At 36.7% G+C, this 19,741-nt stretch overlaps 1 protein-coding gene across 2 annotated transcripts in view; it reads left to right on the forward strand.

Annotated features, from left to right (window-relative positions):
- LOC127410952 (connector enhancer of kinase suppressor of ras 3-like) overlaps nt 1-19,741 on the forward strand; it is an 87,784-nt gene that overhangs the window by 32,598 nt on the left and 35,445 nt on the right. For both annotated transcript variants that reach the window (XM_051646240.1, XM_051646241.1), the window contains exons 2-3: nt 10,910-11,073; nt 15,213-15,415. In XM_051646240.1, the coding sequence (XP_051502200.1) occupies nt 10,910-11,073; nt 15,213-15,415 (367 nt within the window). The remainder of the gene's footprint in view (nt 1-10,909; nt 11,074-15,212; nt 15,416-19,741) is intronic.

The raw sequence follows: 19,741 nt of genomic DNA on the forward strand, positions 1-19,741 counted from the left end.
TGGCAGCAACAGTCTAAATCACTGAGATCAAATTTTTTCCCCATTCTGAAGCTCCTGACCCATATCTGCATGATTTTATGCATTACATTGCTGCCACATGATTGGCTGATTAGATAATCCCATGAATAAGTGTACCTAATATAGGTGTACCTAATAAAGTAGTTGGTATAATGTGTGTGTGTGTATATGTATGTGTGTGTGTGTATATGTATGTATGTGTGTGTATTATATTTATTTATCTTTATTTGGAAGTCTTTCTCAGCAAATATTCATATGCAATTAATTGTGATTAATTTGATTATTAGGCATGTCATGTAATTAATTAGATTTAAAAAATGTAATCGATTGACAGTCCTAATTTGTGGTAATTCTGCACATTAATTTAAACAGCTCATTAGTTCTCATTCATATTCTTGACAACAGCACCCAAGAGCACAATAAATAGCAAAATGTAAGTTAACAGACTCGTATTGTACGTTCAACTGTCTATATACTGATTTGTTAATTTCTTTTTATTTGTCACCTCTTGTGTTTCCTCAAATGCATACCATTGTACAACTGCTGGTAAAACATAGAACCCAGAATTACTTTTGTATGGACAAGCACACATTTTATGATTATTTCATCATAGGGGATCATCCAAATATGGTGCAAGACAAGAAATTCAGATGAATACAGGCATAGAGTATGCCAGCTGTCTTTTTTTTTTGGATTACTAGAAACTGAAATATGGGCAATGTAGTTAATGCATTTACATGACACATATTGTACATAATTGAAATATTACCAAATTCTGATTAATATAAAAGTATTCTTGTGCATGTAAACACAATTTAGACATACTGTACCACACCTCTGATCTGAATTACAGTGCTCTGTTTACTTTCCTCATTTTGTTTTGGATCTAATGACAGGTTTTGCACACAAAGGAATTTTTTCTTTTTCTTTTTTTCTAATTATTGCCTTCACAATAACAAATCTCTATCGAGGTGGCACCAGTGTGGAATTCTGGAATTCCCACAAAGGGTCGCCGCCCAAAAACAATGGACATTCCTTTAGTCCCCACAGGTTTACTGGAAGAGAGAGGGTACCAGCATTAGTGGCTATTGTACACACTGCTTTTCCCACTTTCTTCTCATGAAGGCATGGAGAAAGTGTGGAGAGGGAGGTCAGACTCCCACAGGGAGGTCCTTCATTCTGTGGATGCTGGAAGGGCTTTGGTTCTCATGTAATGAAACCCCTGAGAACCACAGCCTGCCATTCTGTTGACATGGGGCCTGTGTTAGCGAGTCTCAGACTAAGAGATTCTGAGAGAAGGTAGAGGGCTTGGATAGGGTTGATTCTACATTGTACAGTGGGGGCTGGGATACATCCTGTCGGAACAGCTGTTCAGGTTTTAGTTTCAGAGCATTACTAAGGTGTTGGATTTATCAGTGATCACATCACAGTCTGTTTTAAGGGGGGGGAGGTAACAAAAACAGCAGACTGATCCAGTTGTGTAATTATCCAAATTTTAGCGGAAACCTGACACTTTAACGAGCCTTGATCTCTGTTGACAAAAGAAACATTGGAGAAAAATGTGTATTTTATGTTCTTGTTCAAGCTGGACAATGTATTTATTTTTTACTTCCAGTAGAAATAATACAAAATAAAAAAAATAGAAGAGAAAAAAAAAATACTTTTTTCGAGAAACCTTTAGTTAACAAAATGTCGAAGTTTATGCTTATAACAAGAAAAAAATATTTGCCAATGGGGTAAAAAAAAAGGTTTTCTCACCCTATTGGCAAATCTTTTTTCTTGACTTTATATTTTATGTAATTTTGCTTCTAAAGTATTTTTTTTTCTTGTTTTAAAGATAAATATTTTGACAGAAGAAATGAGACAAAATGTTCTGTACGAAAATTATGATTTCAGTATATCAGTCGATTAAAATATTTAATTGCATGATTTTTTTTCAGAGTTAACTGCGATTAATCGTAGATTTTGAAAGTGCTAAAATCTGACTCTACAATACATTTTCTATCAAAATCCATTTATTTCCTTTTTAGGAAGGAAAACAAAACAAAAAATGTAACAATAATTTTTTATTAACATATTCCAAACAAAGGATTCCACAGTATAAAGATGGAAATGCAGTAAAATAACATGCAGCAACATTAAACATTTCCCAAAGTCTAAGTGAGAGGTTGACTAATTGAAAGAACTAGTCTCCTTAGGTTGCGTATTCGTTTGCAGTGGACATTTAATCTCTTAAACCCTCGTCCTCCACAATATTAATTTTCACTTTGCTACAGCAATCGTGAAGATGCATTTACATGATTTGTGTCGCTTTGAACTCCACATGAAAAGTGCTGCAGAGAATGTCTTGCTTTACTTTTAGAGCTGGCACTGTCCCATCTGTGCTTTACACAGGTCCCAACTGGGTTTGTTTTGTAATAAGTTTGTCAGTGAATTTTTTTTTTTTTTAATTTTAGTGAAATGACCCCATCAAGTTACGAAGGTTCCTCCCTATCCTAATCAGTGTTTATAACTCTCACAGAGCTGAATAAAATGTCAGAATCTAATGTCGAATTGGTAATTGTGTTATTCGACAGCCCTAATTTCTATATATACTGTGTATAGTACTGTATAGGGGTCGACGAAATATTGGTTTTGATGATTAATCAGCACCGATAACAGATTTCTGGAATTATTGGTAAAAATCCACATCGAAAGTTTTTCCCCGTTGCGTCCGGTGCTGGAGCGGCTGGTAAAGGTCCGCTGTCATTATACAGTATGAGAGCGGCCTCTAGAGGTGAAATAAAAACTATCACTTCACTGATGCCTTGTGGTGTTTCTTTTAACACATGAGACTACACTCTGCATGGAGCGCAAAAAACTTCAGATGCGGATTTAAAACATCAACAAAGAAAAGGTATGTACACTACAGTACATGCTGTCATATCATTATAAAGTAATTAATTTGTTGTCTACATGCTGCATTTGTAGGGAACAGCAGTATGTTTGCCGACAAGGACACTAACATTAAAACTAACCTCAAGCGGTTAGAACAATGTGACCAAAAATACATGCAAGCCTTACCCAAATGTTTAAATGTCACGATCGTTACCATCCATTTGCGTTAGTTTATATTCAGCTGGTCATGTTTATGCATTTGTTAGCCAGCTAAGTTGCATATTTAAAGCTAGTGACGTGAGAAAGCAAATTAATATCTTCATGCAGCCGAGAGAAACGTATAAACAAATCAGAAACGCATCTGATTTAAATTGAAAAAAATTATCCACACTGTAATACAATGACTTCAGATCGATCACATTCTTGCGCTAAAAAAAAAAAAAAAAGACACAGCGCAACAAATACAGTTTAACAGAAAGCAGGTGTCTCAATATGCTTTTAAAGTTCTTTTTTATTAGACAAATCATCTAAAAAACAGCACTCCTGCACGAGACTGAATAAACAAAAACAAAGGGAAACAACGACGTTCGTTTAGTGCGCATTTGCATAGAAAAACAAATGGATGGTTGCAAAAGCGTTTGTGTGAACAGCCTCTTACAGTTGGTGGAGGTCTTTGGCTGTTGCGTCTTGCTATTTTATAAGCGTTTCTCAGATTAAGCAATGAGTTGTTTAAATGCTTTGTCAGGAAAGATGTTCAACTTGGAAATGTGTGTCTCGAGATCCATTCGGTTCCAGTCTGTTGTGTTTTCCGTCTGTTTGAACAGCCCCTGGCCTGGGCTCATAGTCTGAGCCGCTGCATCACCGAGTTCAGCCGACTACCACTGCTATCTGTGAATATTGCTACTCTACATACAACTGTACTGAATAAAAAACTATGTGGTATTCGCTGTTATTATGAAGCTTGTGTCTGGAGTAGTAGGAATCAGTGCAAGTGTAACACCATGTGAACCCCATTTTACTTTTGACTATTAAAATTATTTATTTATTTATTTTATGCACATTAGTTGAATTTTTTTTTTTAACAGCCAGGATAGGAATGTTCTATGCAATAATATAACAGTGTTGAATGGTTTATGTATTTATTGCGACCTCTTGGACTAAGGAAACAACGTCAATTTAAAAATCAGCTGACTTTAAAATTTGAATATTAGTTCATATAAATTCAGCAAAAAAAGAAATCCAAATAACTTTACAGATCTTTATTGTAAAGGGTTTAAACAATGTTTTCCATGCTTGTTCAATGAACCATAAACAATTAATGAACATGCACCTGTAGAACGGTCATTAAAACACTAACGGCTTACAGACGGTAGGCAATTAAGTTCACAGTTATGAAAACTTAGGACACTAAAGAGACCTTTCTACTAACTCTGAAAAACTCCAAAAGAAAGATGCCCAGGGTCCCTGCTTATCTGCGTGAACACGCCTTAGGCATGCTGCATGGAGGCATGAGGACTGCAGATGTGGGCAGGGCAATAAATTGCAATGTCCATACTGTGAGACTCCTTAGACAGCGCTACAGGGAGACAGGAAGGACAGCTGATAATCCTCACAGTGGCAGACCACGTGTAACAACACCTGCACAGGATCGGTACATCTGAATATCACACCTGCGGGACAGGTACAGGATGGCAACAACAACTGCCCGAGTTACACAAGGAACGCACAATCCCACCATCAGTGCTCAGACTGTCCGCAATAGGCTGAGAGAGGCTGGACTGAGGGATTGTAGGCCTGTTGTATGGCAGGTCCTTACTAGACATCGCCGGCGACAACATCACCTATGGGCACAAACCCACCTTCGCTGGACCAGACGGGACTGGCAAAAAGTGCTCTTCACTGACGAATCGCAGTTTTGTCTCACCAGGGGTGATGGTCGGACTCGCATTTATCGTCGAAGGAATGAGCGTTACACCGAGTCCTGTACTCAGCAAGAACTGGCAAATCTGGTCCAGTCCATGAGGTCCAGTACTTAATGCAGCTGGTGGCCACACCAGATACTGACTGTAACTTTTGATTTTGACCCCTCCTTTGTTCAGGTACACATTATTCCATTTCTGTTAGTCACATGTCTGTGAAACTTGTTCAGTTTATGTCTTAGTTGTTGAATCTTTTTATGTTCATACAAATATTTACACGTTAAATTTGCTGAAAATAAAAGCAGTTGAAAGTGAGAGGATGTTTCTTTTTTGCTGAGTTTATATTAATATTTATATATATTTATTTCATTTTAAAAAAGTATAATACATTTTCATGGTTCAGTCAGCACTGTTTATAAACTAGTGTAATAAAGTTCAGCACTATTTTACATTGTGTTATTTATTCATTCAGTATCAATTTTTAAAAAACTGTCGGTTGATTAATCAGTTATCGGCAGGTACTGCCCAACTTAGTTATTGGTATCGGTAAAATCCACAATCGGTTGACCTTTTGTACTGTATATACTACATGGAGTATACTGTATATGACCTCATTTTCCAAACAGCCCTGATGTTCCTTGATGCTTCCTAGATCGCCCTGGGCAAAATAGTGGAAGTTGGCTGTTTCTAGCTTCCGAAAGGATATTATTCAGGAAATGTTGTGATTTTAAAAGTAGAACTGGTGAAAGGCTGGGCGCCAAATAATTGATGCAGCCTGATGATCCATCTTTGGTGCCCCCCCCCCAGAAGGTGGCGCCCTAGGCGACCACCTAGTTCGCCTATGCCTAGAAACAGCCCTGAGTGCCATCTCCTATCAGACATTTTTGCATCGGCTCCAGTGTGTTTAACTTCCCTTGTGAGGCGTCTGGAAGCTTGTTGCGTCGGCAGCGTGGGACGCATAATCAGTGACGAGCACAATTCAGAGGTTGCATTTTTCCCTCTAAAATTACATTTTTACTCCACTGATGGTTAGGTTTAGATTTGGGGTTTAGGTTCTGTTTTTTAAAATATGCATACCTCTTCACTGTATCTGTACACCTGGAAAACAACTCACTTTTGGCACCAATCCGTAGACATTACACCCGGAATATAGAGCTCAAACATACCCATACGCCCAGCAATACTTAACCGATTTGGCCACTGGGGACAGTGTTTCTCATTTCGGTAAGCACAGACCGATTTTAGTAATGAAAAATCGACCGTTTCCGATTTCACTGTGAGATTAGTCTGCATTCAGCCCACTATTGAGGTAGATTGACAAACACTTCAGCAGTGAAATGAATTTGTCAGATACATGTATAGCCACAATTTTTATTACCCTTTAAATACATTGATCATCTCCTGGCCAAGGGTGTGGGCAGCTCATATAGAAATTTCTACATGTTGGGGGCTCATCCTCTGGCCCCTCACCTCCCAGTTATAATCATTGCTACAGATTTTACTCTTGAAATGGCAGAATTGAGTTGAAACAAAATTAGGATGCATCCTGAGTGATGTTTGAATGCTGCTGTTAACTATTTCATTATGGAATATAATGCTTGGTGCCTTTTTTCTTTGAAGAAATGTCACAGGCCCACTTTGTTCATCTCACAGTAAATTGCTACTCAAGTCTTTTGTATTGTATTCATCTCTGAATTGAAAATGTATCTCTTTGAGGTCTCTGTGTTTTCTCCAATGGGACCTGTACACTTTGTTATTATAGGTCAGAGTTGTATAGATAATTGGCTTGGTGGGATCTCTGTATAGTCTCATTTGTGCTCATTGGTAGTTGGCAGGTGAGAAGAGCGGGTGAAAAAGAGGGTGGGTATTTAATCTCCCTGCAATCCCAAATTCTTTCTGTAGAGAAAGCTTGTATAAATGGAAAGAATTCTTAATATGGAGGACTAAATTCACATACAGTAATAAGTTTCTCCAATAGAGCAACAGTAACAGCCCACTTTTTGAGCGACATGGGCTCTGGAATTGTTTTTCCCTATTCATTTTCTCTGTTGGCATTTAGAAAAAAAACAAAGAGTTTTATACCTTGATCCAACCAACCAGCCCTGAGATTTATCACAACATTACAGCTTTGCCAAGCAAAACAAGTTTTTAAAAACCTGAAAAAAAAAAAAGAAAAGAAAAAGGTACAAGACCTCATGTGTAGGGAATTAATGAAGTCTTCACCCCATGAAGCAGTGCGAATTATGTCATTGAATCAATCTAGATATTTGTGTTTTTTAAAGGAATTTTCTTGTAATAATTAGTGATTAATAATAGGTTTCAAGCTAGGTTGATGGCTAACGTTTGCTAGCCTCCATCTTGCAAAAAATCTGCCAACAGTGACTCCCATTTCCATTGTAGCAGTGACTTCTCTGATTGGTAGATCTCTCTTTAGTATTCTGGGTAATGTAGTACTTCACCAGGAATCTGGCAATTAAACATGATTTTTGAATACGAAGTTGAAATTACATTGACTTATGGCTTCTACATACCATCGCTTAACAACTCTAGAGTTCATGGTTGGTCTGTCTTGAAAGGTGCATTCCTGTTTGTTATCTTTGTACATCTTGATCCTTTATGCAGAATGTATGGAATTTTTACTTACTAACCTTACTGTTGTACTCTATTGCTAAAACACTAAGCACTAAAGTAGAGATGAAGCTCAAATGATATTAGGCTAGCATGGGAATTTGTATCAAAATATTACAAACTTATGATGACAACAAATTAATTTCAGTCATTGGTGAGGCTTAGGCCTGGAGCTAGGTTACTGTATCTGAAACTTTAGTGGATGTTTCCATTTTAATCTTTACCTTTCATACCCAGAGTTTATTTATTTATTTATTTTTAATTATTATTATTGTGAGAAGTCTGTGCTTCTTTGAAGGCCATTTAGAGGCTGAATTATCTGTTACTCCAATATCAGTAACTAGATACCAGCCATTCATAATCTCTGATTCAACATCAGCTATGCAGTCCACATGGCATAGCTGTATCATTTGGCCCATGATTTACTATGTACACTCTAAGGACTAAGCATAATGGCTTGCAGAGTCAGGATAATTCAACCTGTGTTCAACCTGTGTTCAGTCCCTGTTGCAGAATTATTAAAATAATATGGCTTCCTATAAAGCTTAATGGAAATACATGTGATCAGAGTATGCCAGGCCAAATATGAGACATGAAATTGTAGCCCTGGTCCAAAAGCTATTTAGCACACAAGAAACTCGACTAAATCGACTTGTTGATTTAATAGAGTGTAACAGTAAGGTTCCAGAAGTAAAAATGCCTATTTTTTTTACTTCTTAACAATAAATAAGACACCTTCCATGAGCTTAGAGGTTGTTAATCGATAGTACATTCTTCTGTTAAAGTCATCAGTCCACATTTTTTTTCAACTTAATTTTTTCTATAAATCGTGTTTATCAGCAGAATTCCTAGTGAAGGACTACACTACCCATGATTCTGAGGGGAAAATCTACCAATCAGGGAACCGCGGCCAACAAAGCACGCCAAAAGGGCTTTGTAGCAACTGCCCGCTCCCATGGCACACTCTATATACACATTCAAAATACTTATATATTTGGAAATATCTTAATATTTTGCAAAAAAATGTGAGTATATTGTTTACACTTACAATAAACAACTTTAAATCACTTTTTTTTTTTTTACTTTTCCATTATTTTTAATTGATTACAATATTCACAATTCTTCATGGAATTTTACAGTGCATTTCCTCATTAAAGACAGTTAAGTACACAGCCTTGTACCTTTTGTCTTTTGTTTTTTGCTTTATACCAAAGTCTGTAATAGTTAGATTCACCTCGGAGCTGATTGGTTTGGCTAATGGCTTAGAACCCTTTAATTAAGTTTTTTATGAAATCCCTATGGAATAAATTAATGGGAAAAATACTTCCGGAACCAAGACGGCTGAAAAAGTGGGTGGGCAGTGTTGCACTCTATATACAGTAGTTTGCTGCTAGCTTGTTGCTAGAATAACTATGTGATGTTCTAATAAGAACTGGGTGAAATAGTCTGTTTTAATTACATGGAATTTTATTGTTACTTTTCAACATTGAATACAAAAGAGTAGTGCAGTGTTTTTCTATGAGTAAAAATGGTCATTGAAGAGACTTTCATGTTTTGTTCTACAACAGAAATTACACAGTCATACCTCAAAACATGATATTGGTGTGTGTGCTTTTAAAATGTAAGTTGCTAACATTTAGACTACAACAGTTGTCCAGTTCTTCCAGCATGTTAACTCACATCTCTGTGGTAGTTGTACTGATTAACAACTTGTCAGGTATCTTAGAAAGTACAGTAGCATAATTGTGGTGCTTGCTTTTTTGGAAACAGCTTTTGCCTGTGCATTAAATTGCTAGTTTTAGAACACAGAATATGTCACTATTTTCCAGCAATTCATTTCTATTGCCATTGTTAAAGTTCATTGATATAGCTAAGCCTTGACAGTGTTTTGCAAAGATAGATGGAGGTGGATGGTGTATTGAATATTAAGGTCAGTGGTTTTGTCTGGGCTGTCAAGTTGTTGAGGCAGAGGGCACAAGGCCAGATCTTTGCAGCTGCCGTGTCTCTGTAGTGCCTTTGACTGGGTGAAGACCCATCCCCCTCGTCCCACAGCACCATCCTTCACCGTCCTTCACTGGCAGTGCAGACTGGGTGACTAAGAGCTTTGTATATCTGGGTAGGTGTAGGACGTTCATGTCAACAAGGCGGGCTATCAGACTAAAATTCTTATGCTATATCCGTAAACTCCATTTGTTTTTAAAGGGAAAGTTCGCTTAATGGAAATTCTGTCATCGTTTAACTTTTTTTGTTTTTAGTTTCAGCACCCCCTATAGACAAAATTTGGCTGAAATTTGGCATGCATGCATCCTCAATGTCTTCGTATTAGAGTTTGACCATTTTTGGTTAAGTTCGGAATTTATGTTCAGAACATATGGGTTGATAAGTGAATTTGGGCCACGGCAAAAAAAATTAATTGGCTTATATCTTAAAAATTTGACTAAATAACATTTTGTCATGAGGGTCTTTAGATTTTCCTATGCTAACTCAGCCAACTGTATTTTCTTTAAAATGATAGTTGACTAAAAATGTATACTCATTATTTACTCATGTCCTTTTAACATTTACCAAAAGTATCATTTTAATTTTTCAGTCAACTATTTCTTTAACAGTTCTATGATTTACATAAAAATTAATTTGATTTTAAGCAGGAAACACATCAACATTTCCAAACAGGAGTAGGTGTAAAGAAACTGAATGGTGCTTAAGGTCTTGAAGAATCCTGCTAAACCAGTTAATTGGAATTAGTTTCCTTTGAGGTGTACTTTCTGTGAGTTGGTAGGCTTGCCCCATTCGAACTGTTGTAATTACAGTTGACGCTTTGCAGGGAAAAAAAAATAAAGCGTGAATTGTTTAACCAGCTTGACCCACATCCACACATGTACACACTTTGGCAGGTGGAATTAACATGATGTTTATGGTATCTGGAAGCTCCATACACTCCTGTTGCCATGTCAACACAAGAACCATGTTTCTAGAGAAATCAAGACACCTGTTTGTTAGAACAAAGTGATCTCTCTATATTTTATCTCTCGGTGTATTCTTATCCATAATTAACAGGCAGCCCTTTGAGATGTTTCATGTTTCAGATTCATTTCAAAAGAATCACAAGAACATTTAGGCAGGGGAGTTTAAGGCAAGCACTATTATTACTATTGCTCATACTTGGGGATAGAGATTTGAACAAACTTGTCCTGCACCATTTGTACTATGGACATGAATATGCCTTGTTGAGGAAAGGTGACTTGCATTGAGTGAGGGATGTAAGCCATATAGAGACCATAATATCATAGGATTTGGGGTGGCCTCTTTGGAATTAGGCCAGAGATCACCCTAACTGCATAGCTATTACAAAGCTCAGCAACTACAAAGCAATGCTCTAAAAATCAAGTACTGTATGTGGGAAGGATAAGTGCTTATTCAATAATCTTATTTCTTTGTTTTCTCTTTTTCCTGCTCTTCATTTGTAGGTCTGGATGATAGCCTCCAACAGTATGTTCACAAATTTGAGAGAGAGAAAATAAATGGAGAGCAGCTACTGAAAATCTCCCATCAGGACCTTGAGGAACTGGGCGTGGCCCGCATTGGCCATCAGGAGCTGGTGTTGGAGGCAGTAGATCTGCTCTGTGCTCTGGTAAGAGTCCATTTCCACATTTGTTGTGCCACTTAGGCACTGTTTACAACTTGTATTAACTTCCATCCTGGGTGATTCGATCACAAGTGGTCGGCCAAGACAGATTGTGGTTTACACCCGGTATTAACCTCTTGAGATCGAAATTCTTTGGGAGGGTCTCTGATTTTTCACTGTATACATCACTTACAACATCACTTTAAATTACGTTTATTTTATTACCACATTGGCAAATAGTTTTTTTTTTTTTTAAGCATAAACCAATAAATGTTGTTAGATTTATGATAATAAAAAAACATATTTGCCAGTGGGGTTAGAAAAATTTACTTAATTTAAAATATATTCTTAGAAAACAAGAAAAGTTTTGTGAAATTTTGCTTAAGTAAATGTATCTTTATTTTATTTTTTAAGGTTGTTTAAATATTTTTACTGGGAAACGAGACATATTTTTTTTTTTATTGTTTCCATTTAGGCTTGTGTGTTTTTGTGTGATCCCTTTATCTTTTATCTTTATCTTTCTAGTGGCCTTTCCTGCCTTACAATAATGCCGAATCAATATATAATCTTTCCCCGTAATTGTCTTCTGTTGACCAACTAATTTAAAAACAGATTGAATTCATTTGGAATTAGTCACATAGAGGTTGAGCCCTCGCCCAAAAATCTGCTTTAAGGCTTTGAGAAAGGCATGCAATATGCACCAAAATGGTTTTGTGAATTATGTAGCTGCATAGCTACAATCCTGAAAAATCTGATTTTGAAAAAAAAAAAAAAGAACGTTTTATAAGTGAATAGCTTCTTGTTTGGAGAGATCTATCCATAGTGTCTATGGATATCCCATGGAGTGCAAAATACAAAGACTTGATACTGACACATGGAAACGGTTAGGTAAAAGAACTTTGACTGATGGTTATGTCATTGCTTATTAATCATACAGTACATCCCAGTGTCCAGCACTCGTCACTTTATGGATGTGTGAATTAGCCCCAGACCCCTTGCATCAGAAGCTGACAGTTGCTACAAATCCTCAGTTTTGTATGAGGTGCTCTGAAGTCTTCCAAAAATATCTGGACTTCATTATTTTTGTGGTGGGAGGGTACATAGAGCTCCAAAAGTCGCCATGAAGAAGAGCCTTGAGTACATGAAATATTAAATTCTGAATGTCTTTAGCCCATTTGAACATGATACTGGTGCCATGGGGAAAGTTCATCAAAGAACTACACCATTTTTTCTGATGAACTACCCTACTAGTTCCAAACTTTTTCAAAGCCAACATGTTGCTGTACCTTTTTACTATGGTTCAGGTTAACACATTTAGAAAAAAAAAGTAATCCCGACCAATGACCCTGTGCTGCTTGTTTAAACTCCTTCACTTCTCTTGTTAGTATTTTCTGATGGATGAGAACAGAAGCACCAAATTGGATCTCTTTTCTGTGGAGTAAAAGGCATATTGGTGCAAGATGAAAAAAATCTGTCCTTGTATTTCCTGCATGCATTTGTTTGTAATTATAAAAGTATAATTTATTATAAAATGGTAGGGGCAGGACTACCTGTTTGTCTGATCAATGTTCGTTCAAATAATACCAGTTCTTGAAAGTCCCCCAAGTCCCTGTTGCTAATTTGAAAGCATCACTATTGGCTAGAGCTGCCAGTCGCTTAAGTGTTTGTCAAATTAATTACACGATGTGCTGATTCATTAATCAGATTAATAACAAATAAGTGCATACACACACACACACACACACACATATTAGATGGACGGACGGACGTACACACACTGGCGGCCAAAAGTTTGGATTAAAGTGCAGATTTTGCTGTTTCGGAAGGAAATTGGTGCTTTAATTCACCAAAGTGGCATTCAACTGATCACATAGTATAGTCAGGACATTACTGATGTAAAAAAAACAGCACCATCACTATTTGAAAAAAGTCATTTTTGATGAAATCTGGACAGGCCCCATTTCCAGCAGCCATCACTCAACACCTTATACTTGAGTAATCATGCTAAATTGCTAATTTGGTACTAGAAATTCACTTGCCATTATATCAAACACAGTTGAAAATTATGTGGTTTGTTAAATGAAGCTTAACATTGTCTTTGTGTTTGTTTTTGAGTTGCCACAGTATGCAATAGACTGGCATGTCTTAAGGTCAATATTAGGTCAAAAATGGCAAAAAAGAAACTACTTTCTCTAGAAACTTGTCAGTCAATCATTGTTTTGAGGAATGAAGGCTATACAATGCTTGAAATTGCCAAAAAAAACTGAAGATTTCATACAAAGATGTACACTACAGTCTTCAAAGACAAAGGACAACTGGTACTAACAAGGACAGAAAGACACTCTTTCCAATGGTCATGGTAAAGCCCCAAGCTGAGGCTGCTCTGACTGCCCCCTGCTGACTGCACAATGCAAAAACGTCAACGCTTTTTACCAAGTTTACATAAGGGTCAGGGGCATAATTAATTGCGTTAATTTTTGGACGTGTTGTTTTTATTTAATAAATTGACAGCCTTACTAGTATCTACATTTATCGTTTATAAGCTGGCAGTGTCTATATCTTTTAATCAATGTAGCTTTTCAGTAGAGAAACTGAATACATTTTGTATTAATTATATAGCAGGGTAGCAATAACAACAAGGTTCTGTGTGTTTGTGAAAGCATGTTATCTCAACCAGACTGATAACTTAGTCACATACTGTACATTATTAGACCTTATATTATTAAAGTATTTTCGGCTGGGGAACTCTTATTTTGAAATGATGAAAAAACTATCGTCAACTATCGCCATAGATTTTTGCCTGTAACGACCGTTTCAAAAAGCAACTGTCGGCATAGATTTATTGGTACATCCGATATATCTGTCTACCTCTAATTGAAACAACTTTAGGAAATAAATAAATCAATAAATAATTGTAATTTTTATTACATTTTCTTGAGCTTCAAAGTGCTGGAGCCTCAATTTGATGAACTGATATTAAACTGTAGTGCAGTTAACAAACCTTGAATGACTTCATAGCCATGCAGTTATAGAAAATGAAAACTCCTTGGAGCATCTGTAAGACAATCAGAATCAAGCATTCAGCAATGCCATGATATAATTACATTTACATTAGATTGTACTTAATGGTTTCTCCAGGGTTTCTCCCAAAACCTACGTCTGTTTTGGCCTTAAAACAGCCTCCTTGATGGAAAGATCCTTCTATTGTCTCGCAGCTCTGGAAAAGATATTAAAGGCACTCAGGCCAAGTATTAAAGTCAGAAAGTGTTAGTGTTACCAGCTCTCCAGATCTTTCCCTAATGGAATGTACTAAAGTCTTTTTCATGCAGAACCAGAAACAAATTTCCTACTCCATCTAAACTGAGATCTCTCTAAGCCCTGATGGACAGACACAGGGAAACTCTTTCAGGTTCCTATCCCTGTCAGGCGAAAGCAACCCTATAAACCAATAAGCAGAAACCTCAAAGAACCCCAGGAAGTCAGAATGGTCTCATTTCAAGCCTTTCTCACACCATTTCAGATTATAGGTGGACTGTAATTGGATTTTGCAGATACCAATAACGGTGGTGGATGGATGGATGGATGGATGGAATATGCAGTAGCTTGTTCTCAGTGTGGCAAAAAATCACTCTGAATAGACTGTGCTTTGCTTTATGCTGCATCTATTGGACAAGGCACTCATTCACTGCATGCCAGAAATAGAATGAAACCGTGTACTAAACAAATTGAATTGGGGCAAGTCAAGTATAAACTGCTTACTTGCAAAGTAAACAAGTTATTAGCATATTTGAAAGTGTTGTAAATCAATGGCATGTGAGGACACAAGAAGTCTTGTGTGGGTTTTTTTTTTTTTTTTCATATAGATGGAGTGCATATAGGGATCATTTTTACAAATTTCAAGCATTTAAGCATAAGTCTTTATATCAAAATGTTTGTAAGATCAGAAAAAATGTAAACACAAATCTTGAACCAAGAACAAATCTTGCTATTATGTAAACTGAAGTTTATATATATATATATATATATATATATATATATACGAATTAATGTGTTTACACTAATCTAGACATACCTGCATGGTAGCATCTGGTGAATTGAGGTAATATTACAAACCTGTAGTATATAATTTTCCACCTCTTCCTCAGAACTATGGACTGGAGACAGATAACTTGAAGAACCTGGTGGTGAAGATGAGAGCTGTCACCAATAGCCTTCACAGTGCAACATCAGAACGCAGGAAAAGCCTTACGAATGAAAACAGCACATCTAGCAAGCTTCCAAATGAATTCCTTTCCTCTGTGGTTGAGCTTATCGGAGCAGCCAAAAGCCTCCTGGCTTGGCTAGACAGGTACAAACTTTTTTTATTCTTGTTTTTTTTGGAGGGGGGGGGGTTATTTCTCTGCTTTAATTCAAAGGAAGCATATGGACATGCAGTACAGTGAATTAACGCATGTAAATGGCTATAATGTGTTGAGCAAAGATGATTTACAGGGGTATTAATTCTTAAAGCTGCCATTAACCATCTGTAAGATCATATATTTCACTGCACAGACTCAGGCTGCAGGCAAACTTGCATTAGCAGCACTTGTGTTTCCAGAGAAAAACGCAAGGACAGAGTTGAAACCAGATCCAGTCTGCCTTTCTTCCTCACCCCTCTTTGAGCAGCTAACCATATCTCTCACATGAAAGTGGTTTCTGTGAGCACAAATGCTCTGTTCCTAAAACTAGTGAGCCTCTGTCTACTTCTTACAGGCGGTGGTTGGAGACTGTGGTCCGCTATTCTATGAACATTCACTAGAAGGACGTACTGTATGTCTTCAAAGGAATGTTCTGGGTTCATTATAAGTTAAGCTTAATCGACAGAATTTGACACATTTAATTCCAATAGTGTTTGATGTTAGCTTGTTGCTAAGCAAGCAACATGATACTCTTGACTCACAATTGATACCAAAAGAGTTTGACATTAGCATATTGCTAAGCTAATGATGTGATGCTCTTGACGTAACAATTAATTCCAATAGTGTTTGATGTTAGCATGTCGCTAAGCTAGCATCGTGATACTCTTGGCTAACATCTCTTGACCCCCAATAAAATTTGATGCCAGCATGTTGCTAACGACGTGATACTCTAATAAGCACAATAACATAACTCACTAATATTGGGTATAGTAATTTTTCTTTGCATTTGATCAATACTTCTCGGTATTGAATTAAATATAAGCATATTTATAATCAACATTTTTCTCAACTCATCCACCATCATCGCAGTGCATTTTGGTATTGCTTCTTCATAAAGACTATATGCAGTGCTACCTTAGATGTTGTCAATTTTATTTAATTTTTTTTATGTTGGCATAATTATGTTGCCTAGCATTTGGAATAGTCTACTCATTGAGTCTATACATGCCATAAAATGCTGTCTAGGTAGGCAGGTCACTGGTTTTGGAACAGAACTAAAGTGTGTTAATGACATTACGCATACATTTAATAAAAAACCTTTGCAGTGCAGTTAAAAGAATGCTCCGGGTTAAGTACAATTTAAGCTCTATTGACAGCATTTGTGGCAATGTCTATTACCTTAACATTTATTTCAACCCATCCCTCAATTAACAAAACATGCACTTACAATGAAAGTAAACAGGGCAACACAATTAAATTAGGGCTGTCTATTATTTTCAAATGAATTCATGATATAAAATGATATGCTGATTATAACAATATTAATTTAATTAATTACATTTACGCACGTATCAACATTTGCAGAAAAAGGCCCCCAAATAAAAATGATATATAATGATTAAATAATTATCAATAATCATATTTAAATATTTTTATATAATATATATAATAAATATATAATTTGTAAAATAATAATTCAGCTAATTAAAATACACTAAAATACCTTACATTATTGTGGCAGATGAGAAAAGCATTGATTAGACAGTGCAAATGTGGCTTTGAAAGGCAATATATTGTTTATCTCATTGAACAAAAGTCTATCATAGGACTACAGTCAACAGCAATCCATTTTGCAGTTCAATTCGTAATCTGAGTTCGATTTATTATAAGGGGTTTTTAAGGATGCATCTATGTATACATGCATCAGACGGAGGCTTTTGAATTGTCTCACTTTGGTTGTGTCGCGTCATAAACGCCTTTTTTTTTTTTTTTTTTACACTGCCAAGTTAAAATTAGTTTGAAACTTAGAAAAACACATTTTGAGACCCCTGCATTCAGAGTTGCGCTTCATCCAGCTGTGTTTAAACAAAGTGCTCCTCCTCGTTTTGTGCAGTTTGCTGTCCGTAAGACTGGTTTCAGTTGCCCGTTCAACTGCAGATTGCCTGTTCAGCTGGAGATGCGCTTACAGCCCCCTGCTGACTTGGACTCGCAAAAACTTAAAGGTGGTACTTCAAGTTTGAACTGCTCAGATGGTAGGAATATTCTTCGTTACGGTCTGGGGGCATGAATAATTTTTAATTAATTTATTAATGAGTTCATTTCTTAAAATGCTTTTTTTTTTTTTCATATAATTCATCACTGAAATAATACAGTTATTCGAAAGCTAAATCTACTGTAAAATGTTTTGAAACACTCTGTTTCAAAAGGATAGCCGAAGACATTTTACATTTAACATGAGACTAGTGTGAATTGCTTTCCTTGTCAGTGTAAATTTAAATCCAATATTACATCTCGTCATGAACATGTAAAGGTGGTAAACCTTGTAAACGTTGCATGATATGTGCAGATATAGCGGAAACTTTGAGGAACATCCAAATACAGGAGAAAAGTCCAACTCAAATAGAGGAAATACGTCAAGGGAAATACGTCTAGAAGTTCAACAGGACCAGTAGTCCCATAAGAAAAATTACAAACAAAAAAAACTACAAAGCTTATTTTTCTTTTTCTTCTTTAAAACAATTTTAAGGACACAAAGAATTTATATGTAAGTGATTTAACAGAAATATGAGCTACTACATTTCTACTTTAATGCCCTCGAAGGGCACTGCACCATAGATGTCCATTTTAAGGACTGAGCTTTAACAGTAATTTTTCTGTGGTAAAGGATTTATGCCAAAAATGCTGTCAATAGAGCTTTACTTTGAACTTAGAACAGTCTCAGCTACTGTTGTTACTACTACTACTTAATCTCTTCTTAATCTCAAATAAATTCAGTGATGTGTGTGCATATAAAGCTGGCTCTACACTAGCAGACTCAGAACAACTCGAATTGGGTGGGAGGTGTCACACTTAATGACTGTTTTCGCTAATCTTGCCCTCCTTGTCAGTGAGCCTGTCACATTTACCGATCAAAAACAGAGGGAAGGTGTCACACCTAATGACTGGCTTTGACTTCTCTCAACGCTTCACTGTCATGGCCCATTTTCGCAGCCAATCAACCTGAAGAGCAAGAGCACCACCTCCGTGCGAAATGTGAACACACAGGCAAACATGAACAGCAAGCAGAGTTTCACGGCAGCGGCTGCATTTTGTTATACGCAAAAAGAATAGAAAGCGGCGAAAGTTTAGGGCAAGACCACAGTTGACAATATGGCTTGGAAGTTCTTCAGGGGTAATTGGAGGTAAGAACGCGACCATAACAGTCACTTTTATTTACACGTGAACGTTTATAAATCGATATAGACGGTAGGCAATGTATTGTCACCTTGGACGGGTTTATTTTGCGATTTAATGACCGACTAACAACTGTTAACATGTTGCACAATGGAATAAATTATTATATGCTTTTTGTCCTCTCAGATCAAGCATTAGTGCAAGGTCTAACAAGTGTGTAAAAAAAGCTAAACAAAATAAGGTGCTTTTTCATGCTTTTTCTGCTGAAAAAAATCACTTCCGTCTTCCATCAAAAAAACACTTTATACATGAACTGCACTCATTGGTTACTGCCTTGGTGGTGTGTTCCCACCCCATCCACAGCCAGTGATAATTTCAAGAAGTCGGATGTGTATTTTCAGTGTTTCAAGGCATTAACTCAGCTGGGAGTCCAGACAGTCAAGTGATTAACACCTCCCGCTGAGAGGTGCTAATGGGCGTTCCATCTCCCTCTGCCTGGCCAGTGATTATGTTAATGAAGCTAACACCTGAAAATCATTGGTAAAATCAGCTAATGTAGAGCCAGCTTAATGTGGCAACGTAATGTTACATGTTGTGTATTGCGATTGTTCTGATATGTCTGGGGAAAAGCAATGGAAACTGGTTGACCTGAGATTTATGGTTTTTTACATTGCAGCATGTTCATTGCTAGCCACAGTGATTATGACCACAGAACTCCAGACACACAGCAATGGAAATAACATTCTCTTCTGCTATTGTATAACCCCGTAGTACAAGTTTTCACAAACATTTTGATTCCAGACCTAATTTTAAGAGAATAGTATACCCAAATTTAAAATGTAAATAATGAGTCATCATTTACTCACCCTCAAAGGAGATATGTGGCATAATGTCCAAGCTGTCCTTTTCCAAACAAACATACAGTGACGGGTGGGCAAAGAAAGTGCTCCATAAAAGTTAGTCGTACAACTAGTAAGCTACATTGCATGTCTTCTGAAATGGCGCTGGGTAAAAATATTGATTTTCCGATTAATCGTGATCCCGATATTGATTCTTAAAATTGATTGATCTTTTACTCACAACCCTCTAATGCGAGTGAATCA

Source organism: Myxocyprinus asiaticus, chromosome 20, assembly GCF_019703515.2.
Source record: "Myxocyprinus asiaticus isolate MX2 ecotype Aquarium Trade chromosome 20, UBuf_Myxa_2, whole genome shotgun sequence".
Taxonomy (NCBI): Eukaryota; Metazoa; Chordata; class Actinopteri; order Cypriniformes; family Catostomidae; genus Myxocyprinus; species Myxocyprinus asiaticus.